The sequence below is a fragment of the Vanacampus margaritifer genome, chromosome 7, assembly GCF_051991255.1.
Source record: "Vanacampus margaritifer isolate UIUO_Vmar chromosome 7, RoL_Vmar_1.0, whole genome shotgun sequence".
Lineage (NCBI taxonomy): Eukaryota > Metazoa > Chordata > Actinopteri > Syngnathiformes > Syngnathidae > Vanacampus > Vanacampus margaritifer.
This window is the reverse complement of record NC_135438.1, coordinates 26,831,351-26,856,648: the sequence shown is the minus strand read 5'-3', so window position 1 is coordinate 26,856,648 and position 25,298 is coordinate 26,831,351. Positions and strand designations below refer to the sequence as shown.

Here is a 25,298-nt window from a genome sequence, read left to right as displayed (position 1 = left end):
TTTTAAAAATCAGCGATAATTGGCGAAGTTTAAATTTTCAAAGGAGTTTTATTTTGAAATGCAACATCAGATTTTAGTCAAAGTAATTTGGTTGCATACCTGGGGTCGGTGTAGTGTCTTGAAGAGCTGGCCTGGTCCTGGGATAACAAATTTTGAATTTTTTATGATTTTTTTTTTTTTTACCCACTTTAACCAGGTGTTGAGCAGCTTTTATTTTGAAGGTTGCCAACGCAGCGGCATGTCAGCATGTTACCGTAATGCAGAGAATTTACAATTGTTGGGGCGGCTGGCTTGATTTCGTCTTTTCGAGTGGAGGCCTGGCCTGACCGCAGTATTCATTCATACATTCATTATGGTGGAGTTCGACTTTATTTGGTTGCTATGTCCATCCATCCCTCCATTATCAGAACCGCTTATCCTCACAACATTTATATAAGCCATTTGGAATGCCGTTTAAGGCGAGGAAATCCGGGTTGGTTTGAATAAACAGGTGGAAGACGCACTGCTAGCTAGCAGCTAGACTAAAACATTCCCTGGTTATGATGCATACCGTCCTAATAATTGCTTACAGACGCTCCCCACCTTACGAACGAGTTACGTTCCGGACGATCGTTCGTAAGGTGAATTTGTTCGTAAGTTGCTATAATTTATGTTTAAAGCCTATATAAGTATATTGAAGGTTTATATAAGTATGTTTAAGGCTTGTACAAGTAACCTGCATTGGTTTGTACTGAAAAAAACTTTTAATAAAATGGAGAGAATACGTACAGTACTGTACTGTACTACGTATGTTAGAGAGAGAGAGAGAGAGACACACACAGTATGTACATGTACGTAATAAGATAAATAAAATGAAGTTTAACTTACTTTTGGAAGATGTACTCCATGCTTAAGGAGATGATGGAGGAGGAGGAAGAGGAGAATTTTATATCATGAGAGATTCTTCGTCGTCGCTGGAATCTGCTTCAAAAGTTATTTCCTCCTCATGGGGACCGGCGTTTCTTCCTCCTCCTCCTCGACACGTTGCTGAGCCTCCAATGAGCTCTCACAGCGCCAAGCGTCGGTATTAGCGGTGGAAAGAAGCACTACGCGCAATACAAAATCTAACTTACAGCATCTCTTTCCGAACATTTTTCGACTTACTGTACGCGCAGAAATGTTCGTATGTACCGTTGTTCGTAACTCGAATGTTCGTAAGTAGGGGAGCGTCTGTATTTTCATACACTTCTATTACAATTTTGACTTTTGTGCTGCTGGGAAATTAAACTAGAGACCTTAAGGAGGCTATTTGTGGAGAAATCTCAAAATCGACAAATAGTGTCCAACTGTCTAATATTGTCTAAAAATCTCCACATTAATCCCCGCAACATGTGGACCATTTTGCCAGAGCGGGTCACATTTGTCTTATGTACGGGCACTCGTTCGTCATGTCAGAGAGCTTCTTTGTTTGGCTAGATTCCGTACACGTCACAGTCTGCGGAGTCAGCTGGCTTGGGAGAACCTCGGCTACCCCCAAGATTTTTGTTGTAAATATTGAACATGTTCATTACTTAAGATTGTCGACTCAGACTGCTTTTGGACCCAATTATCGGGACAAATCCACTCCACACAGCTCACACATAAGGATAATCTTATAAGACATGAGATTGTCGGGCGTTTGACGTCCTTGGTCGGTAAGGGGCAAAATCGTGACAAAAACAGCCCGACTGTCTTTATGTGTGTACCAGGCTTTAGTAGCCAGGATAGACCGATAATTGGCCTGGGCGTTTATAGGATATTTGGCCTTTTTTTTTTTTATTATCTGCTGGTGGCTGATAAAAGGACATCTTAAAAGTTGGTAAACATTAGTGGTTTATTCATTTATTTACTTAAAAGTTCAGTTCACTTTTTAAGACACAGCATGGGAACGAACTCCCTGCACTTTTTTGTTTGAATTTACAACAAAGCTAAGAAACATTTCATCCATCCATCCATCCATTTTCATGACCACTTATTCCTCACAAGGGGGTGCTGGAGCCTATCCCAGATGGCTTCGGGCAGTAGGCGGGGTACACCCTGAACTGGTTGCCAGCCAGCCACAGCATTTCATTTCAGGTATACTAAATTTTGGAAAACTTTATTTACAGTTGACACTTTTAGGTTGTTATACTTTCTAAGACTGTGCCTGGGAGCACATTTTATCAAATGTACAGTAATTTTAAAATAATGATTTCAATGCTGGTGGTCTAAGATAAAAAAAAAAAAAACATTTGACTTGATGAAAAATAATTTTAAAATAATATCTATTGTCTACAATAATACAGTCATTTTAAAATAATGATTTCAATGCTGGTGGTCTAAGATAAAAACATTTTTTTTTAAAAAAACATGCCTGTTAACCTGTTAATGTAAGTTAAAAATGTTTGACTTAATTCATTATTTTTCTTCCTACTTATATTGTTGAAATTGAATTATTTCATGGTTGATTGGTAAATTTGTGAATTTAATCTCAATGAGTCATTTTTATTTATCAATATTTTGACATTTCCTGTGTAATCTGCACACTCTGCTTCCGTCATACCCATTGGGCTGTGTCCAAATGTCCACCCTTATCTCCTAACCCCTCATTCACTATATAGCCCTGCACTATATAGTAGCCTAGCCTGACCTCTTTCTGTTTGGCGTTCCGGACCATCAGCTAAGTACTTGCTCCTTGTCATATATCACATGACCATTTTACATGTCATGACGGGCAGGCGCGTAAGCTCTCCGACTATAAATGTGTTTGAACTGTATTTTATTTCCTTTGGTGTACATATTTTCAATGAAAATTATTTTCGTAGTATATATCCAATGTATCACTTTGATGCTCACGTTCCTGCGTGCAATGCATCGTGGTCTATATTAACCGGTTGAGTGACCATCGATGTTCACTATTTTTCCAAGTGCATAGTGGGTAACTGAGTTTACTACATTTTTTTAATTTTGGACATTCTGACACCACTACAAAATGACGTGAACCCTCGGACACAGCCTTGGACTTCCTTACCTCAGTTTGCGATGCTGCTTGCTGAGGGTATGCTGTGTATGACAACAGATGCTCCTTTGTTACATTATGTCCTCAAAGGTTTTGTGTTATTGCTACGTAAATATTGTACGTAGTAACATGTTATTGCGATGTCAAGGTCTTTTGTGCCAATTTCATCGACAGTAATATTTTTATAACTGATTCTCAGTGCGGCCATTTTGGCATAAATTCTTCTCTTATGTGACCAATGCTGTGAAAGCATTTACTTCAAACTGTAAATACGAATATTTTGCATATTTAGGAAGCAGATGTGCAGATAAAAGTTGAGAAGACAAACTGTGTCCAATATTGTCTTATGCAGGTATGTTTTTTTTGGGTCGACTTTATTATTCTTGTCGTTACTTTTTGTATACTCCACCCAGTGCACTCTCTCACTTTAGACAATAGGTGGCACTGTTTTCCTATTTATAGGTTCTTGTTTTTTGTACACACTGTTTTCTTGTTTAACTCTGTAAAAAAATAAAAATAATTATACGTGTAATATTTTTTCATTTTTATAATAATGAATCTTATTCATCTTGGAAAAGACGTGTATACAGTGTTTGCCATGCTACTTGATGAGGGAAGCAGATGTGCAGTTGAGAGATGAGAAGACAAACTGTGTCCCAGATTGATTCACTTCTGCAGGAGTGAATACCTTCTGGGAAACAGTCAATTGAGGGTCTTTCTTGAACTCTATGCACACACCCGTTACATTAATAAACATGCTTAGAGACTCCTGCTCCTACCCCTCACTAATATTTGAAAATGGCACTCAAAGGTCGTGTGCCTAGAGGACCGTCGGGCTTGTATAAACCTTGGTGGCAGAGCGACTACCTCAAATTCAAGAAATTACATTGGCTATCTCTGCTCATCCAATGAGAGGACAAACAGCCAAATTATGTTTATCCCAGTGTTTAACCTGAAGATGGCACCACACAGATGGTTTATGCCCCAAATTAAATCTTTAGACAAACATGCACTAAATGACCAGGACATGTAGTCAGCATTAGTAGACACCCGTTTATACAGTTAATCATCAATTAAAAGGCGATTTGTGATTGAGTATCCTTTAAAATATTCGAAGGGGTTCCCACTGTTAAAAGAAAAATGTCAAACAGCAAAAAAATACGCAGGTGACAACTGTCTCACTGTTACTTACAGGTATTTCTCAAACAGGTTCTCATATCTCGTTCAGCATGTTCATGGCTTTTGATGTAATACCTATCAGTATTTAAAGGTCTCATATTATTCAACGTTTCCACGTAATAAAATAGTTCTCAAATATGTAAAAGACATGTCTGAAACATGCATTTGTCAAAATTGACTCTGGATCTAATATTTTTGCCGTCCCTAAATCAGCAACAACAAAAAACGAGTTCAAAACAGCCTGTTTTAGGAGTCTGTCAGCGCTGCCCGTGGTGTGCTGGTGCACTAAGAGCAATTGGAAAACATGAAATACAAATTAGAAAATATGTTCAACACATGAGTCTCCAAACTAGCTTTTTGTTTTTCGTTTTTGAAATATGATTTCAATACGTGTGCTGTTGCAGGCACAGCCTCACATCTCCAAACAGCGCCCTGCACCTGAAAAGAAACGCACTCTCACCGTAGTATATGGGCGTCAGAGTAAATTTATGAATGGGACCTCGGAAAGAACTTTGCCGAAACACTTATGAAAAATTACGATGAATTACGACCGGATTACGAGCAAATGCGCATGATGGTGAAACAATGGATTTGCAAGGAAATTTTGAACATGTTCAAAATGTCGTTGCGATAATGGCGACAACTACGAATAACTCCGAACACAAATGAGACATATTCCAACCAATTCCAAACCCTGTCGAACTGTGGCGAAACGCAATTTTCGCAACGTTCGGCAAGATGGCAACTCAGTGGGATAGGGGCTTTAATCTGCCTGTTTGAAGCACAAATTTTAGAAAGGAGGAGAAAGCAAAAGAAGTCGCAGACTGACTTTTTTCATACCTGGTTGGATTGTAAACAGGCCAGGGATGCATATTATTTATAGAAAACCCCACTAAAGTGCATTTTCATATTATGTAATAGTAAGAAAGCTACTAGTATTTCATCCAATGTGCTGCCTCTTGAAACTATTGTAGGTCATATGAATTGTTGCAATTTTCATTTACAACATTTTATTATCTTTAAATGTCCATGGACTCCATGAAACACTTGTTTGAGATGGAACAGATAGTGTAGTAACAAGCAAAAAATAAAAACGTAAATGTGAACCTGGGTGCCTGTAAACTGCAGACGACATGAGTGACATTCTTCCAACACCCATTGGTAAAAGGGTTAACTCCTCCACGGAACTTTCCTGTCACCTTAAGAGAATAGGAAAGTAGACATCAACAACAAAAGAATGGATATTGTTAACATAACAATAACATGAACACCAGCATATTTGTGGTTTGACATAGGCAAATGTACCCATTTGTGAATTTTTTTCTTTGGGAGTCTATCCGTCATTATTCACAGAAAAAATGGTCAGTGTACACTATCTCACCACTGACACCCCTCACGTTTCTACAGATATTTAATTATAACTTATCATTGGACAATGCTGGAAAAAAAGACACTTAAGTGACAATGAAAAATAGTCAGTTCAGTAGTAGTATTAGTAATCGTCAGTAGTCAGTCATATATTATTATTATTATTATTAGTAGTAGTAGTAGTAGTAGTAGTCGTCATATAACACTGTTGTTCCCTCAAAATAACCCAAAATACAAACGTTAAGTTCAACAAAAGTAAGTACACATCAACAGTGTTGCCAGGTGTACGATAATTATCGTATTTGTATGATAATTTCTCCCTCTGTATGATGTGTGATCAATAATCCTAAAAAATGGCAAATGTACGATAATTTGACCATTTCATATTATTGCCAGCGAAATGGAAACTGACAGTTTTTTGCAAACCCTGAAGGTATCTGTTCTCATGTGACATAATACAAGCCAATCGTGCTTTGCTGAGCATGAGAAATGAGTGACATCCATGCATTGATTGGCTGAATGTTAAGAAAGAGTGGGAAAGCCAGGCCCAATTTGCTGGTTGGCTGAAACCTGTTGCGGGCTCAGACGGTAAGGCCTTTTGCCGTTGTTACCCACGGAGCTGTTGGCTGAATGAATGTTTTTTTTAAATAAAAAACAGAGCAAATCAAAAAGGCACACTGAAAAAAAAAAAATGGTGCCTCCAGGTCTCACGATTAGCTCATTAGTTCCCACTAGTCATTTGTTTGTGGGGGACACACATTAGTCTAACACAGCTGTGAGTTCACGTTAACCAATTCTCTACTAACACAACGAATCTCTGAGTGCCTGTGAGCGGTGAATGCTATTAACTAATTTGCTCACAAAAAAGGTATAAATACGTTCCATTTTAAATATTACCGTGGTCCCAAAAACTTATTTATATATTTTGTTTCATATTTTTTTATGCTGAAGCATACAGAAGGCTTTGATGTAGCCTCTGAACTGAAAAGAACGGTTGGAGCAATGGTAGTTATTACAAAAAAAGCCATCAGGTGGCAGCAGAGTATAAGAGATCAACCAGGGCCATGTTGCAACAAGCTGTTTTCCACACTGTTTTAAACAGATTTGTGAATAATGATGAGACTTAGCTATATTCTAATGCTAATTGATGCAAAACGAAAACAGATAGAAATATACTTTTTATGCATGATGAAAGAAGAGACTCTAATCTTTCTTTTGGTATGTTCCATGTTTTCATAGCAATATAACACAAAATTCTGTGGGCCTTGCAAAATCAGTCAAAATCCAGAAAAACAGCCGGGAGCGAAGGGGGTTGCTTCAAAGAAAATGGCTGGGAGTGAATGAGTTAAACACTAGAACGACTATATTTGACTGCCGCAAATCAGTGGGCTTGTTATGTTGGTTATGATGGGTGTACGGTAATTTCCATCAAAATCCGATAATTTTGAGTCTATGGTACGTTAATCCTATACTTCCCACTTGGCAACGCTATGTGCCTATGAGAAAATGCCCAAAGTGTCACTTATTTTTTGTGGCCACCATTATGTTCCAACACTGCCTTAACTATGTTCGGCATGAAGGTCAATAGAGATTCACAGGTTGCCATTGGAATCCAATTCTACTCCATGGAGGTGGCTGATATTCCAGACCCTACGCTCCTCAACCTTCCGTTTGAGAATGCCCCAGAGATGTTCAATAGGGTTTAGGGCTGGAAACATGCTTGGCCAGTCCATCACCTTTACCCTCATCCTCTTTAGCAAGCCAGTGGTCACCTAGGAGGAGTGTTTGAGGTCATTATCATGTTGTAAATTTTCATGCTCTGTTTTGAGTATATCAGAGCACATGTTGGCATTCATGCTTCCCTCATTGAACTGTTGCTCCCCAACTCATCACTCATGACCGTGACATTCCACCACAATGCTTGACTGTAGGCAAGTCACACGTGTCTTTTTATTCCTTCCCTAGTTGCCGCGACACAGGCTTCACACCATCTGAACCAAATAAATTCATCTGAGTATCATGATCAGACCACTGGACATGGTTCCAATAATCCATGTCCATAGTCTGTTTGTCTTTAGCAAACTGTTGGGCTTTCTTGTGCATCATCTTTAGAAGAGGCTTCCTTCTGTAAAGACAGCCATGCAGCCCAATTTGATGCAGTGTGCAGCGTAATGTCTGAGCACTGACAGGCCACGCTCTTTGTATCTGCCGGGCTGCAGGCTTTCCAGGCACTCCGAAGCCGGCCAACAAAAAGGGCCCCTCTCCAGCCAGCAGATCAGAATCCAGGAGGATTGGAAACTGCAATTCTTGGGCCGTGAGGGCTTTTTCCATCTTGATGAACTCTCTCTCCCTGATGAACCTTTTTAACCTCTCCAAAAAACTTGCTTGCCGAACCTCCAACCCAGACAGACCTCTCCGCGTCTCGGACCAAACCAAACTAGCTGTAAGTGCAACATTAACCAGATTGTACAAATTGGTGCTTCCAATTGGGTTAAGAAAAATTTGGTAAATTTTTGGTCCAATGTTTTTGACTGATTAGGAAAATTCCATCACCTCGGTTAAGATCGTTTCTCTTTAATTGATTTTTCTTATCTTCACTTATTTGATCATTGTTCATTTGTACTTGTTTCTGTTTCCTATCACAGTAGTTGAGTTTTGCTTCCTTTTAAGTTCCAGAGTAGATTATAAAATAAACATGCACAAAATCAAACCTTGATTGTGTACTGTGTGTGTGTGTATGCTGTCCAAGTTAAAGCGTTAACTAATTAATTAATCACAAAAAGTTATCAGATTAATCAGGTATTAACGCAGATTAATCACGCTATTAATTTGAACCGCAGATGATCCTTTAGCTGACAGCAGATGGTTACATTAAAGGTAGCACAGGTTGTGTTTGAGCAATAAACAATAACTACGTGCATTAAAGTAAAGCATTTAATAAATGTTAATGTATGACATTCAGAATATTTGTTCATGTCAAAATATTGGGTCATTTTTATAATTAACTGATTAGAAAAAGAGGAAGATGAGAGCGTGCAGTGGATCAAAAAATGTTGAAGATGTCCTCATATCATATCGACACATGACAGGTGCTCGTCAAATTTGGCATCTAGAGAAAGGTGAGCTTTCCTTGCAGTCTTAGAGCAATCGCCGCTGCCTGCAAGCCTCTAGCCAATAGTTTTCAGACTGGATTCGGGTTGAGTGGCTTTTAGGCAGCCGCTTTTGGAATTCTGATTGGTAGAAAATAGCAAAAGCTTGCTCCTGCAGGGAGCAGACATCAAGTTGTATATGTCTTTTTTGACGCTCCAATACAGTAAATTGTGTACATACTATTTTAACTATTACTATGCTCCTAAAGACATATTTATATGTATTTTTATGCTAGAGCATACATAAGGCTTTGATGCCGCCTCTGAACTGAAGAGAATGGTTGAAACAATGGTAGTTATTACAAAAACGGCCAGCAGGTGGAAGCAGAGTATAAGAGATCAACCAGGAACATGTTGTAAAAAGCTCTTTCCCCACTGTTTAAAACCGTTTGTGAATACAGTAACTAATGCTAATTGCTGCAAAACAAAAACAGATAGAAAAATATAAAAAAATTCTGATAAAAGAAGACACTCTAATCGTTCTTTTGGTAGGTTCCATGTTTTTATAGCAATAGAACACAATATTTAGTTGGCCTTGCAAAATCTGTCAAAATCCAGTAAAACAGGGGAGCGAAGGTGGTTGCTTCAGTGAAAATGGCTAGGCGTGAATGAGTTAACAAAACATGTACGTAACTTGAAAAGTTTGTAAAAAGGGTCATCTGTAATTCGAGGTTCCACTGTATAATCACTTTTTGTTGGAGCATCAGTTATTGGTGTAAATTTGTTAATTAAGGTTATTTCAGTCCCTATCCCTCACAAACAGTGGGGCTCCACGGTAGTCTAAGAGCATACAGTACAGGCCAAAAGTTTGGACACCTTCTCATTCAATACATTGCTTTATTTTCATGATGTACATAACATTGTAGATTTTCACTGAAGGCCTCAAAACAAAAACTATGACAACTAATCCAATACATGTGGAGTTATGTACTTAACAAAAAAAAAAGTTAAAATAATAAAATAAAAAAATAAAAAACATAAATAAAAAGCCACCCTTTTCACTGATTACTTTTTTGCACATTCTTGGCATTTTTTTTCGATGAGCTTCAAAAAAGGTAGTCAACTGAAGGGGTTTTCCAACAGTCTTTAAGGAGTTCCCAGAGGTAACAATGCCAAGAGTATGCAAAAAAAGTAACCAGAGCAAAGGAAGGCTATTTTGAAGAATCTATAATATAAAACACGTTTTTCAGTTATTTCACCTTTTTTTTGTTAAGTACATAACATCAGTTCATACATAGTTTTGATGCCTTCAGTGAAAATCTACAAAGTAACCAGTCATGAATAAAGCAAATGCATTGAATAAGAAAACGTGTCCAAACTTTTGGCCTGTGGTGCATGAGGGGAAAAAAGAAAAGAAAATTGATGTTGAAATATTTTTTGACCTGCTCATTTGTAGTTCTGCCCCTTCCCACAAGAACAATGTGGAAACCAGTGAGACCAGCAACGGGAAAGAAAAATAGACCTGCAACACACATTACAGCCAACCTGAAAAAGAGGAGCGTTAAGGAACATATTGTCAGTTAATATTGTCATTTATCCATGTCATTTTGTGTGTGTGTGTCTGTGTTGCGTTTTATACTTAAGTAATTTGAGGCACTGGGTATATCTATTACTAGACTCACACACGGAGCACAAAAGGAGCAGTCAGGCTTCTCAATGTAGCAATAGTTAATACAATAGTTACATGTTGACAGTGGCTGCCAAAATGTATTTGAGGCGGCTCGCCAAAAGTAAATGTACAGTATGTGTTGGAATCACAGCAGCCGTAATGTCTTATTTCGCTAAACCAATCAGTGATGACATTACATTATATTAGAATACAGCTTATCACACAGTGTCCATAAAAAGGTTGGCGTAAAGTCTGGTCATTTTATTCTTACTGTGATACCATTTCTGATTTGTGGCATGCCTCTAAACTTAATTAAAAAAAAAAAGTTGGATTTCCACACCAAAACTCAGGCTAGTGCTGTCCTAGCCTAGCCTATGTGCATGAGCTGATAAAGCCTGCTCGGATTAGAGCCCAAAAATAGACAACCAAGAACAGTCCAGTTTCGATCAATTCAATGCTCTGAATAAGAACTATATTACGATTCAGTGCAAAATTGACTAGGACAGGACAAACATATACATTCATTAAGAAATAAGTTGCACTGGTCTGCATCAAAAAATAAAAAAGGATGACAATTATTTTCTACATGATTTGTTCGCACTGGAGACAGTGGTATCCTTCATTTTTGCTCTATATGCTCCAGTTTTCTGTTACATGCTATGTAGGTAGCGCACTGGCTCAGCCACACAGCTGAAGGGAACACTGCACACACTTTTAAGATAGGTTTCTAGAATAATACTTGAACTGCCAAGGGATTTATAGAACATACTGTATCCAGGGCTCTATATTAACTTTTTTGATGACCACAGCCAACGTGGCTTCTCTAAAATTACTAGCCAAACACAATTTCCACCAGCCAATTTTTTGCCCCCCAGTGAAAAATGTCCCTGATTGTTTTTCTTTTTGAAGCCCTAAACATAAACAACAGTATGTCTATTGACACCTGTTATGTCATATTAAATACACTGATTCTGAAACATATAGTAAAGTTAATTTACTTACTCCCACATCCATACGGTCTGTGAAAGGTCTGCTCTTTTCTTCCGATGGCAGGAGCATTTCAAAACATCTTCAAGTCAACATAATTTTGTACACTTTCAAATAAGTGAGTACTGTATGGTGATACTGATATATCTTCAGTTTATAATTCTACACATTTAAAGACGTCAGAAAACGGCCTAACTCTAGGCTTGCATCATTCACATACAAATGTTATATAACTGCAAACCGTTTTGCACTTTAATTTTTTCTGTGCCCCTGGCAGACCTCGACTCCATTTGCCGAGGCTGGATATTTCTGTCAACACTTTTCAAATGTTTAGCACTCGTGAAATAAGAGAAATACAATTGTTGACGCTATTAATTATTCTAGGCAAGTGTGTCGCTATGACTTACCGCGCGGTATTTTTTCTTATTGCTATCATATGGCGCTTGTGGAGTCACGATGTCAATGAGTATTGGTGGAACAGAATTGTCAACAAATCGCTCCTCATGGCGGCCGTTTTTCTGCAAATCTCTAATGTTATTTTGATTAATGTCACTCTTGTCAAAGTTGTCAAACCTGAATGAGTTCCAGGCGAGGGACGTGGGACAGGAAGACACGCCGGATATTCGTACAGATAATTTATTTTTCCCGGATACGATTGTAACACAGATAGACTTTCTTAATATCCATGCTGAAGGAAAGCCGGCCCCTCCCTCCTCTCAGCTGTGCGCGGCACACAGAGAATGAGAGAGAGGTTCTGTACGCGTGGTGACGGCTTCTGGCACGAGGACAGTAAATAATTATCTCTTAATTGGTCCTTAATTTTCTGCAGCCGCAGCGCTCTTGACAAAACAGAGCTTGGTTCGTGTTGCGTCAGTCTCTCACACTGGCTGCCTAACTTCATTTTTATTTAGCAGGTAAAAGCATTACACATGCACAGCTGAACACACTACAAATCAATAGACCCCCCCACTGCAGTCCACAAAAATATTGCAAATTAAGCTTTACACACACATCTTAACACCCTTTAATAATGTTAGGTAGTAAAAATTAAAATTTGAAAATAAATAAATAAATAAATCTGTGTTGCTATGACAACTCTTGTTTGTTCACATAATAGTTCATTATTTCTTACTGCATGTGCTGTATTCAGCAGTATTTTCCCAAGTTTATAAAAAAAACTTCTGTAAATAGTTTATTTTATATTGTGATCAAAAACAGTGAATATTCATTTTCAGACTGTTCTGTAAATATTTATTCATACACTTTAAAATATTCCTGTTATGAGTCATTTATAAAAAAATATATATATATAAACACATGTTCTAAATAGTTCCCTTGCTATTGTGATAAAAAAGTAAATTTCAATTCTAAGATTGTTCTGTAAATATTTATTCAGACGCATACATTTTCTGAGTTTATAAAAACTTTTTGGAAAAATAGTTATTTTGCGATCAAAAGCATTGATTTGAATCTTTATTAGGCTGTTTTGTCAATTTTCAAATAAACTAAAAATATAGAAACTTTTGATCAATCGATATCAATATCAAAACAATTTTTGTTGTTGTTTTTTCCAATTTCATACAACAACAAAAATACAGTAATGTATTGATGTAAGCCCCAACCATTTTTGTTAAGCCATGCCTACCTCTGGTTAAGTCATGCCCATTTCCGGTTTATGTCAGGGCCACTCCAAATACAGATACAGAAAATTTAGATGGTTGAACAGATACAGATACAGATAGTGATGTACTTGCTTTTCCCTAATACTGAGTGCATTGCCAGTCAAATTAAATTAAGCAATAAATATTTATGACCACCTGCCAAAATGAATTTCAACCCGCATTTGGCAGGTGTTAATTTAGAGCCCTGACTGTATCTATTATTATTGTTTTCAAGAGGAGATTTTACCCTAGTTTACTGCAAGGATATTTGTCGGGTTTTATTTATTTATTTAAACCTCTTTTCCTCGCAGCCACTAGCTTTGAAACAAGTGATCTTTTATCAGGAGTTTTCAAGGACAAGCTAAAGTTAAGGCATACTTTAGTGGGCAAGCATTCTGTTTAAATTGTGGCTATTGGTATGTGAACATTTTTCAGCTTTGTTTGGACAAAATAACAATCAGGTATGATATTATACTGTTATATAATATTGTACTTTTTAAAAAGTATATATGTCAAATTGCAAAAAATGGTAGAAAATCGAATGATATATTTTGATTCTACATCCAAAACTGCCCAAGAAAATGTTGTTGGCTACTTATCCTTTGAAATTAAGCAAGCATATGACACATACTGGAAAGACCTTTCATCCAAGGATACGTGACAATCGCATGTAGACGATCAATGTACTGGTGATGATAGAGGAGGAAGAGCAACCCAAAGCCGAACACAGCCATGATGTGGGCAGTCAGGGAAAGGAGGAAGAGGAAGAAGTATCGGTAATTCCTCCTGCCGATGCAGTTATTGACCCATGGACAGTGGTGGTCAAAGTCCTGTAAAAGCCAAGAAAATATCTCTGAGCTCAAGCCCTAGACACATTCTTTAGAAGATTGGGGAATGCAATAAGCTTTGATTGATTATTGTTTTAAATGAGAAAGTTCTCTTTAAATTATATGAAACGTTTTACCTTTAATAATTCCTTACAACTTCATACAAGTCCCATTTTTCAGGATGAAAAAAATCAGCTCTAAAGCATGATGCACTTACTTCTCTTGGTATTTTTTAATTAACAAAAAAAAAAGCTTAATTGTCCCCTATATCCCTGCATAGGTGTTTTCTTTTGTGCTTTCTCCTTCAAGCTTATGTCTCCTACCCGACGGTCCAGCACAGTTTAGATGCCTCTCGAGACGGCACAGTGATCTTGTTTGTTCTTGTAATCTGCTTGAACCACTCAATAGAGGTGGTCAGGCATAAGTTACCAATCTTTGAACTTGCTTGGTTAAAGACTTGTGAAAGAACTTGGCTTTGACTTGGTATTCCTGAAACTCGATTTAGACTTGACACGATTTGCCCATTTACAACTGAAAATCTATTTATTTTTATTTGTATTATTTGTATTATTATTATTTATTTTATTAATAATTTACACCTTTAATGCAAAGTCAATGTGTTTGACAAAGGAACTCCAGCCACTGGACATCAGTGTAAACAGGGTGTTCAAAGTGAAGTTGCGAGCGTCGTGGGAGCGATGGTTGATAGATGGGCGAACACAGCTTTACTAATACTGGGAGGCAACGCCGAGCGAGTTATGCCAAAATTTGTGAACGGATTTTGGACGCTTAGGCTACCATGTCTGCTTGCACTGTTGTTCGAGCTTTTGCCCATATAAAGCCCAGCAACATCTGAGGAGCCGCACGTCAACGAGACTGACACTGACAATGACGAGATGGAACCTGATGTGTTTAATGAAGAACTTGCTTATTTTGGATACAGAAGATGACGACTTTGAGGGATTTGTGGATGAGGATTGACCAAAAGTAATGTGAGTACATTGTTAAGTACTTCAACAAAGTACAACCAAACTCATTGTTTATTATTACATTGTTAAATACTTCAATAAAGACAACTGAACTCATTTTTTCTCCCGCTGCCTTTTTAAAGACATATGCTAGCATACATACTAGTGTATGTTTTAGTGTGCTTTCGTCACACACTAGCTGCGTTTCCATTACAGTTTTTCACAAAAATAAAAGCGATATTGTACTATTTCGATTAAGTACAATTTCGACTTGTCCATTGAAGAGCGTTTCACTTCTGAGGCGCAATTCTCGTAATGTCCCGTCTCGCGGGATCTCGCAATTTTATAGGAGGTGCTCATGATGTTTACGGAAGACAGACGCTCGGGTTGTTAATTAAAAACATCTTCCCCCCCTCATCGTGGCCATTTGGTGTTTGTGTGTGTGTGCGCGCGCTTATAACTTATGTTATGGTGCGGACGGATGGATTTCAACGACGACGTGCGCCGCAGGTCGCTCGTTTGCTCGTTGCCAGGGGCAACGGCCATTTCTCATGCAATGATAAGGGACGTGTGTTGAACGGCGGCATATTGGCTCCATAACTGAATCACTTTGTGCTTAAAAAGATTTGTTATCCCCTCCGGAGCGAAAGCGAGTGGCCCCGTACTTCCTACTTCCTTTCCTCCGTGACCGTGCGGGGGTCACATGGCTACAGGGAATGCGCAAGAAGTGTTTCCATTGCACTTTTGCAAAATACTTCTATTTCGACACGCCTCAAAAAACACCTCATGAGAGCGTAAAAACGTTTTTGCGATATTTGAGAGTTTTTTCGAAAATCATGTGTTTCCATTACCAGCTTGCTTTTGCGCAAAACTGAGGGTAATGGCAATGCACCTACTGTTGCTTTGGCGATGCACTTTTTCCAATAAAAAATTATGCTGTTTTTGAGGAAATAAACATGCGAAAACTCATGTAACTTTGCACACATAGACGTAGCATGAATATGAATATTTTAGAAATGTCTTGTGCAATTTTCAATATATGGCTAAATCGCACCCTACAAAGGACTCTAGAAAACTGTACATACTTCAGGCCTGGCAAATCATTTATATTTTAAAGCAGAGGTCACCAACTCTAGCATGTTTTGGATGGACGTAGCCGGGACTGCGAGGGCCCTTTATAGCTGCTCGTAGCTCTAGTTACTATATTGTGTTTGTCTCTCAAATAAAATCTCAACAGAAGTAAATTCAAGTTTATGATTTTAAGGACGAAATTGTGAAAACGTTCAAGTTGTATACAGTATATACTTTCTCAAGGCACTGTATAATTGTGTGAATTGCCTATTTAGCTCATTTGCAGTTTTCCATATCTTTGCGAGTGTGAGCACACCTCAACACAGTTGTCACAGACTGAGCAGTGGGAGCAACGTGGCGGCCGGTAGAAGCGACATGTTGAACACCACTTCATCCTGACCTGGATCCCTTTGATCTCCACACTTTTATAAAGAGGAGCACGGAAGTCATCATCCTTGTCCTCATCCTCCTCAGCTATAGAAAGAGATAGACCAAAAAACAAAACTTCAAGTCAACTTCAAAGTCAGTAAGATGATAGAGTGACCATGGTTCCACTCTTTCTGTTAAAGATATAATTTTCTAGGACATATTTAGTCAAGATAGGGTGGCACGTTGGCTGACAGGTTAGCAAGTCCATCTCCTAGTGCAGAGGACATGAGATCGAGTCCGGGCTTCGGCCTTCCTGGGTGGAGTTTGCATGTTCTTCCTGTGTTTGCGTGGGTTTTCTCCAGGTACTCCGGTTTCCTCCCACATTCCAAAGACATGCATGGCATGTTAATTGAACACTCCAAAATTGTCCATAGGTGTGATTGTGAGTGTGGATGGTTGTTTGTCTCTGTGTGCCCTGCGATTGGCTGGCAACCAGTTCAGGGTGTACCCCGCCTACTGCCCGCAGCCAGCTGTGATAGGCTCCAGCGCCCCCCGCGACCCTTGTGAGGACAAGCGGTTAAGAAAATGGATGGATATTCAGTCAAGATTTAACTGGTACGACTAACATATGAAAAGCATTCACGGAGATTCACTTTTCCACATTAATTTGGGGAAGGTGGATAACAGTATACATGTAATATGGGACCATAAAATGTAGGGGTCAGGTTTAGCTCCAGGGGTAATATACCTCATATAACCCCTGCCATGTATCATATATTAGAGTTGAATGTTTGTTGTATTGTCATATTAACAAGGTCCACCAGTTGCCACAGAGGGAAAGCTCCAGTCACAAACATGCTTCCATTCACAGTGTGTCTGCTTGCTAAATAACATCCATCCATCCATTTACTGCCACTTTATATGGGGTCCGGTCGAAGGACATCAGCTTTGGCTTCATCTAACTCCTCTGGGGAATCTCAAGGCGTTCCCAGGCCAGCCGGGAGGCATAGTCTCTCCAGCACGTCCTGGGTGGTACCCTGTGTGGAGATTCTTGCCGACACACCTCTCTTGGGAGGGGTCCAGGAGGCATCATAGTCAGATGCACAAGTCCCCCAGCTGGCTCCTCTCAATGTGTTTGAGATCTTGTTTTTTTGGTCACGACCCACAACTCGTGACCATAGCTGTGGATCGACCGGTAAATCGGCCAAGGGAGGTGCACATATGAACACCTTTAGGTTTGAACATGGTGTTCGTTGATCCGCGATGACCACAGAAGTCCAGTAACCCAACACCGCTCAGGTTATGATTGAGGGGACCGTTCCGCTCATTTGGTACTCTGAACTGCTGTTTTGGTGCGTAGTCAGACACATTTCACGGTATCGGTACTCGCGATGGATATTGATACTGGTATCGTCCCCCGCTCTTGTGGCCTTTTTTCGGTCAGGAACTAAAGGCTGAAAAGGTTATTTTCCATTTATTGACCGCCACGTTCCGGTTCCGGTAAGAGCGCATATAAGTCTTCAGTTATACTCAACAATTTCATTAGCACTGAAGTGCAGACAGATCTTTGCATATTATATAGTATATCGTCATTCATTACTGCACTGCTATGAGATGAATGACGAACGGCGAACGTGGAACGGCGAACGTGAAACAGGAACGGAAACACAGAGCAGCCTTCCAAATTAAAAGCATAAATTCCAAAACAAGATATAATTAAACATCCCACACCAAAAAGCTTGAGGAATTCTTAACATGGTAGATATTACTAAATTACTTGAAACACTATTGTATTGAATTGAATTCTTTGCACTTCACTGTATTCCATAAAATGAAGTTGTACAACCACATATTTTGATTGGGACTTTTTTTTTCCTGGCCACTGGATTGTTTTATTTTATTTATAAATTTTTTTTAATTGATTTTATTGTGTGCTCTATGCAAATTGACTTTTATGAGCAAAGTGAAAAAATATAATTGTCATTCATTTCAAGTAATATTAAGGACATTTGCTATAATTGGGATATATAGGTCTTTAAAAAAATATCTGTTATTGTTTTTTGGGAAATTTAATATATCATAAGTACTAATGGTACTTGGTATCCGTATCGGTGAGTACTGAAGATTTGAGTATCGCTAAGGCCAAGGCGGGCGAGGCAGAGAATAATGTAATTACAGTCAATGCCTGTTGTAATTACATTTTGTACATAAAGGTGGCAATAATAGGTGTTGGTGATCACATATTGAAAGTGAAGAGCGCAAAAACGTGTCACTATTTCTTCAGGTGCAGACATGAAAGAGTGTGTAGACAGAAGCAGGTGGCACAGGAGAGCTTTGGCCACGCCCAACTAAGCACTTGGAATTAGGCAAGCCTTGGGCACGCCCACTAAAATCAGCACATTTGATGCTGGCTCACAGTAGACCTTCTTGTGAAGCCTGAATGTGTACAATAAGGCAGAATTTTGCACCAAAAAATCTTTTGATACAGTATTAGGGCGTCAAAATGAAAAACAATAGAAAACTATGGACACGTGTTGTACGTACCTTCAAGTTTTTATTTCATGTTTTATAAGTGCTCAATGTGGCTACCATTGGAAGCACGGACAACATCAAGCCGATATCAGGATGTTGCAGTCTACCGTGTTGTTCATTGCGGTGTTATTTGATCTTTCATGTTATCATATTGATGATATGAATAACCACATGGGGCCGCCATGTAATCCCTGGCCAAAATTAACTGGGACCCATAACAGCTTAATTGTTATCGTTTTCATAGGAAATCATTTTCATGGTATTAGGAACTAGGCATGTTTGTATTTTGTGGATGCTGTTGTGACATTAGGCACTTTCACACCAAAAAGCCAAAGAACTTAGAATTCCTGGTACAGACAGTTTCTGGTCTTAAGAGGTTGTGTTTGGCCCACTTGGCCACACACACGGCAACAGTGGGCAAAGTAGTTCATTCAAATGAGACTGATACTCATCAGTCTCATTTGAATGAACTAGCTTGCCCAGCATGATGTAGTGAAGAAACAAGCTGCACTACCCCTTCTGTCCAACAGGTAGTTGCAACAAAAGAAGCAAGGTTGCAGATCACGTACAGTTGAGCATGTATTTGCCACCTGGCAAAAGTTAAGTGTACAGTATAATTTGTTTTGTAAGGTAGTTGAAAACAGATTCTAATGTGCAATGCCATTCATGCTGCAGACAGGATTTGAGGCAGTGATATATACTAATGTGAATTTTAAAAAGTTTTTACATTTTACACATAATATACATGGAACTTTAATTCACCATGTGCTATATTACTCCTGACTGACATTGCAAATATTGTAACCGAACCTGGATAAATAAAGGTTAAATAAATACATGACAATTGACAACTCAAATTTTTTATCTTTTTTAAATGTTTGCATGGCAAGATTTTTTGGGGAAAAAAACAAAAAACTAATTGTGGATTTCAAGAGTTTATTTGTGCACCTAAAAAAAAGCAAAGCCAGAAGCTGGGCTGAATTTCCAGTGCAGGTCCGCAACCTGGAAGACATCTGCCTGGCCGTACATAATTTATTGTCCTGGCGAGTTCCTGGCTTGCAATGTCCATTCCACTGACTGAATCTATCCCTTGTGCACTTTCCTGTTGACATAGAAACGCAAAATTAATAACAGTTGGCAATACAAGTACTACTAGTTACTGTGAGTAAAATGTCTTACCGACACAGGTGGACACCAAATGAGGGCTGCTGCTTGGTAACATGATGATGAGCTCACACTTGTGCCCGCATCGGAAACTTCAACATGTCCATTTACAACAGCTGTAAATTAAAACACATACATTTAACACATACTTTTTAATCAACATTTTCCCCCCGCCAAATTTAAAGTGCACCGGTTATGTGTTAATTCTTTTGACATTTAATGTTATGAGGGCATCTTCAACATTTTTGGATCCACTGCACACGCTCATCCTCCTCTTTTTCTAATCAGCTAATTACTTGCATAATTTAAAATGGAAAAAAAATGACCCCAATATTTTTAGATGAACAAATATTCTAAATGTAATACGCAAACATTTATTAAATCCTTTACTTTAATGCATGTAATTATCATGCACTGTCACGCTAAAGGATAATTTATGGTAAAAATTAATAGTGCAATTAATCTGCATTAATTCATGATTAATGCGATTATTTTTTGTGATTAATTAATCAGTTAACGCTTTAACTTTGACAGCATTAATAAAAACACAAGTATTTGTGTGAATAATTGAATGGTACTTTCTTATATTAATCCTCTATCCTTTTACAAATATTTAGGTTAGACATTGTGGTATGGTCATTAAAACACAGGCAGTGGTGGTTGTTTGTGTGTTTGTTTTTTGCCGTGACCCGCAACTCACCATCACCACCGAGTGTTGTTTTGTCACGCCGAGTGGAATAAGATGATCTTTCGCGACGCGAACCGTGTTTGTGACCGGCAATTCACCATTGAGCGTTATGGTGAGTGGAATAAGCTTCTATTTTGTTACGTTAACGTGACTTTGCGGTGCTAACGCAGTGCTAAGCTAACTCCCGGTGAGGTGTGTTTGACTGGACAAAACGGCCGTCACGGCGGCGCAGTGAACTGGATGTGCACATCTCTCTTGTTCATATACGCTTGTAAATGTCTATAAGCAATCGTGGTATTCACGGCAGGGCAGGCCAAGAATTTGTCGTTCCGACTGTTCACGGCAAAATAACACTAACAGGAGATTTGCCGGTCATGGCAAAATAACTACTGTGTAAAAGACACAGTCACACAATAAAGCTACTGGCAAGCGCCACACTAAATGACAATATTACAAGTATTTCTGTAAGATTATTGTCGTATTTACCTTCGTCTATCCGTGGCGCGCTGACTCCAGTATTGCTCCGATGACCATGAACCGTGGCGTCAAATTGGCCGTCCCATTCACTCAGTAGTCATTTCCACTCCAGCTGCTGCTGTAGTGATCCATGAGCGTTTTATAGTCTTTGGTGTAACTTTTCAACCTATACAGACTTTTTGGGGGTCTATGAGCATTTTAGTCGTTTACCTTACCATGCTTGGCAGTAATAACGTGGTGGCTTCGGTGACGCCGATTCAAAGTCGTGCTACAGGCCTTCGGCTCCCAAATGCTTAGAAGAGCCTGTACCTCTGTCCACTGAAGACATTTAACATTTTCAATTTATAGTTTTGCTGTTTTTGAATTTACTTATAGGCAGAAAGATGTGATATAATCATGAGTGTTTAAAAGAATACAGTGGGATGGTGATTTTGTGAACTTTATTTGATCTTCGTACCCTCAAAGCTATTGAAGATAGGAATGTGCATGATGTTATCAGAGTCTCTTGTCATTAGGGACTGAAGGTCTGGGGTCAGATCCTGATTGCATCTGTTCCCCCAGTCAAGAAGGGGAACTGTATTTAGATGTCCTTTGTTCAACCTAGGAGTCGACATGTCTGTATGTACAGTAAATGTCGGCTTACTAACAACATTACAGCCTTTGTTCAACTAGGAGTCGACATGTCTGTCCTTTGTTCAACTTAGGAGGGGAAGAGGAACCTTTTATCTTTTGATTATAAATGAGTTGATGTTCTGTAGACTGTTACACACTTGGGGCTCCACTATTGCAGTCAGATGTGAGTGTCCTAACTGTGTCTTTAGAAGCTTCTAAATAAATCTTTGCAAAGAATCCTTCTTCATCAGATCTCAATGCAATTATTTGGAACACGCAAAGATTACACTTAATATAGTAATCAAAATAATACCTTCAAAATGGTGACCCTGACGCCGACGGAGACAAATTGAGACGTTTTTGCAACAGCTGTGATTGATCCTGGACACCGGATTTCTAAAGCGCAAAATATTAACAAGGTGAGTGGACATTTATCCACGTAGAGAAATTCTGGTTGTTTAGAATCAATACAGTCGCATTTCGTCTGTGCTAAATTGTATTTGGGATCTGTGAACAAGTTAAGTGGGGTTAAAGTCGTATTTTTTACGGAGGGAAGCGAAAGTCCTCGATTTTGAAAATTACTACGACATTGAACTATGCATAGGAAGTGATGCCCGTTGTGTACGGAAGTGACGTCAGGTAGGAGCGCTCCGCCGTTTTAAACGGCATATGAGATTGAGTTTCCACGGAGGTATAGGCTGTTTTTATTTTGTTTTGTGTGGTATTAGCCGCCCGTGTTGATCACACGGTGTGAGTGCTGTTGAGTTGTGTGGTATAAGCCGCCCGTATTGATCACACGGAGCGAGTGCTGTTTGTTAAACGCCCGTATATTTCTACGGTGTGTGGTGTGATATTAGCCGCCCGTATATTTCTACGGTGTGAGTGCTGTGTGATAAGCCGCCCGTGAAGATCCTGGATATATTTATTAAGTCGCGCTGACGGTATTTAATTTCTGTTTTATTTTCGTCTTGTTTTTATTTTTCTGAAGAAAAAAAAATATAATAATAATTTTTTGGGGGGGGGATTAATGAGAATAGTTTTGATCTGTTATATTGTAATATCATAAGTGAGACGTCACTGACTTTATAAATATTAAAAACGACTAATTACTACATATAATGGACGACACTTTTGACCGCTCTGTGAAAGTTGCGCGGATGGCGGTGTTAAGTGATTTTGAGAACAAGGAGGCTGATGCTAAGCTAGCGGCTCTGCCAGCGTACGAGTTGCCACGCGCAGGAGATGAGTTTTTGGTAAGACGCTACCGCGCGAATCTGTTTTTAAGGCTGAGGATGAGTTAGCTGCGGGCAGCCGCATCTGTTAAGAGATTGGAACATAAATTGGATGAAGTGTTGGCTGTGAGAGATGACCCGCGGGAAAAATTGAACCAAGCGAGAGCTCTTGGTTTAGAAATGAATTGTTGAGTGTACGCATTTGTTTGTTAACTCTTTTACTGCCAAAGACGTTAAATGACGTTCTGCAAAAACCTACGGAGGAGCGCCAAAGACGTTAAAAGACGTCCTCCCATTTTTTTTTTTTTTTTTTGGAAACGGGTGCTGGGAAGGCTTGCGGAGCTCTCCTGAAAGTTTTAAGCAGGTTTTTTGAGCCTAATGACTATTTTTGGCCCCTAGAGGGCAGCGATGACTCTCTTTTGACAAGATCGGGTGGGCGTCAGTAGAGGCGGAGCTAGAGCGTTGAGCAGGAGATCAGAATGGAAAACAAAGGAAAAATGGCGGCCGGTCGCGAGGAGCTAACGCCAGAGCCGTTTTTTTCAAAGACCAAAAGCATCGCTGAAAAAGCACATTGTTGACGACGATGATCATCATCGATGATGAAGATGAGGGTGGTGACTCCGTGGTTGAGAAGCATTGACGCGGCAGTAGAAGACGTTAGATGGAGCTAGATGGAGGAGGGAACGGGCAATGGCGAGCGTTTGCAAGCAGCTCTACACTTACAAGACGAAAGGCATCGACCAACGCTAAAATAGTACATTGATGACGACGGTGATCATCCTCGATGATGATGAAGGTGAATCCGAGCTTGACGGCGAAATTGGAACCGCTGACGCGGCGGCTATGACGGTGTCGTAACGCGGAACACAACCGAGCACGCACAGGCGGACGTTCGATCGGACGACGGAGAGTGCCCCGAGTCCAATGCATATTCATCGGAGGAAGTGTGTACAGTCTGCTACTTGCTTTTTATTCCCCGGAAAAAAAGGCCGTCAAGAAAGTGTAACGTTTGCACGCAAAACGGACCAATGTGAAAGTGAAAGTAAACTGTTGCGCGAGTCCTGGCGTCTCCTTGCACGCAGGAGAGCGTTACAAAAGGAAAAACTGTATTTGAAACATCCACATAATTGTAAGTAGTACCACAGTTGCACACATTTGTAAATAGTTTGCGAAATTGTTTTGTCAAATTGTTACACTGTTGAATGGAAATAAACGTATTTTGCAATCAAAAAACACTTTTTCATTGTTGGTGAAAGCGTTTTACAGAAGTAAAGCACTATTTAGGTGTTTGTGGCATCATTCATGGACAAAAAGAAGTGTACAATTCACTAGAGTGCATGAAATAACATCGTTTCACAAAAAGCTCTTTTTCTCCGTTTTTTGTTTCAAAAGAGAGAATTTCGGTGAAAGTAACCATTTTCTATTGTTGATTACTGAAGAACGGAATAAGGTAGAAACAAACTTTTTTTTCTGATGAAAGCTGAGAGTCCAATCTTTCATTTGGTAGTATGTGTGTTTCCATAGTCCAAACACAACATTTTCCGTGGACCTTGAAAGATCACTCAAAATGCTTAAATCGGCTGGCACTGGCGACAACCCGTTTTTGAAAACGTCTGGCAGTCAAAGAGTTAAGAATACTTTTTGGTTGGTTTAAAGTAGGGATTTTGTCTTGTTTTTCTGATTATAGCTCGTTTCTTTTACTAGTTGAGATGGCAGATATTTGGAAGATTTGTGACCTGCAATAGATTAATGGGGTTGTTTTAAATCTTTTTCTCTTCTCTTCCTGACCCTAAAAGTCCTCCGCTGCAGTATCTTAATTTACATCTGCTTGAGTTGTTTTTCTCACTTTGAGTTGCCTGAACAGGATTCAAATTTGCATTACAAACTCTTGCCTCAAAGGCTTTTGTTTTTATGGCTCCTGGCTAGCTCAGCTGGAGATCTTCTTGTAGTTCTGGTGTTGGCCAAATTGTCCCAATTTGGTTGTTTTTCTAATTTACAGGACACAAGGTGTCTGTTTTTTCCCCTCTTTGAAGCAGCAATTTGGGAGCGGCTGCAGTTTTCACATTCAGGTCTGAAATGATCAAAGTTGATCCTTATCAGATGAGAGGGAGTCAGTTACTGGTCTGTATGTGTGTATCACGAAGAAAGTATGCACACAAACAAGTCATGTTGAATTAAATAAGTATAGGACTATAAGTTAGTCTGAAGTGATACTTCTACAGTATGTGAGTGAGGGGGAATGACTGGTCTGTCTGTGTATCGTTGAAAAGGAAGTCTGATGTGAGAATGAAGTTTGGTGTGAGGAATTTACAGGCGGAGAATGGAGAGGATTGGACTTGGAGGTAAGTAAGTTCTACAAAGATGATAAAAGACGACCCTAATAGCAGAA

The 25,298-nt window shown here is 39.2% G+C and overlaps 1 protein-coding gene across 5 annotated transcripts in view; it reads right to left on the bottom strand.

Moving 5' to 3' along the window:
* Positions 1-25,298, bottom strand: part of LOC144055525 (palmitoyltransferase ZDHHC5-A-like) — a 109,771-nt gene that overhangs the window by 43,151 nt on the left and 41,322 nt on the right. For all 5 annotated transcript variants that reach the window (XR_013294896.1, XM_077571548.1, XM_077571550.1 and 2 more), the window contains 4 exons: positions 16,152-16,309; positions 13,627-13,799; positions 10,095-10,197; positions 5,303-5,394 (listed from right to left, as the gene is read on the bottom strand). Coding sequence is in view for 4 of the 5 variants with exons in the window: in XM_077571548.1 (XP_077427674.1) it covers positions 5,303-5,394; positions 10,095-10,197; positions 13,627-13,799; positions 16,152-16,309 (526 nt within the window). In the remaining variant the exon portion in view is untranslated. The remainder of the gene's footprint in view (positions 1-5,302; positions 5,395-10,094; positions 10,198-13,626; positions 13,800-16,151; positions 16,310-25,298) is intronic.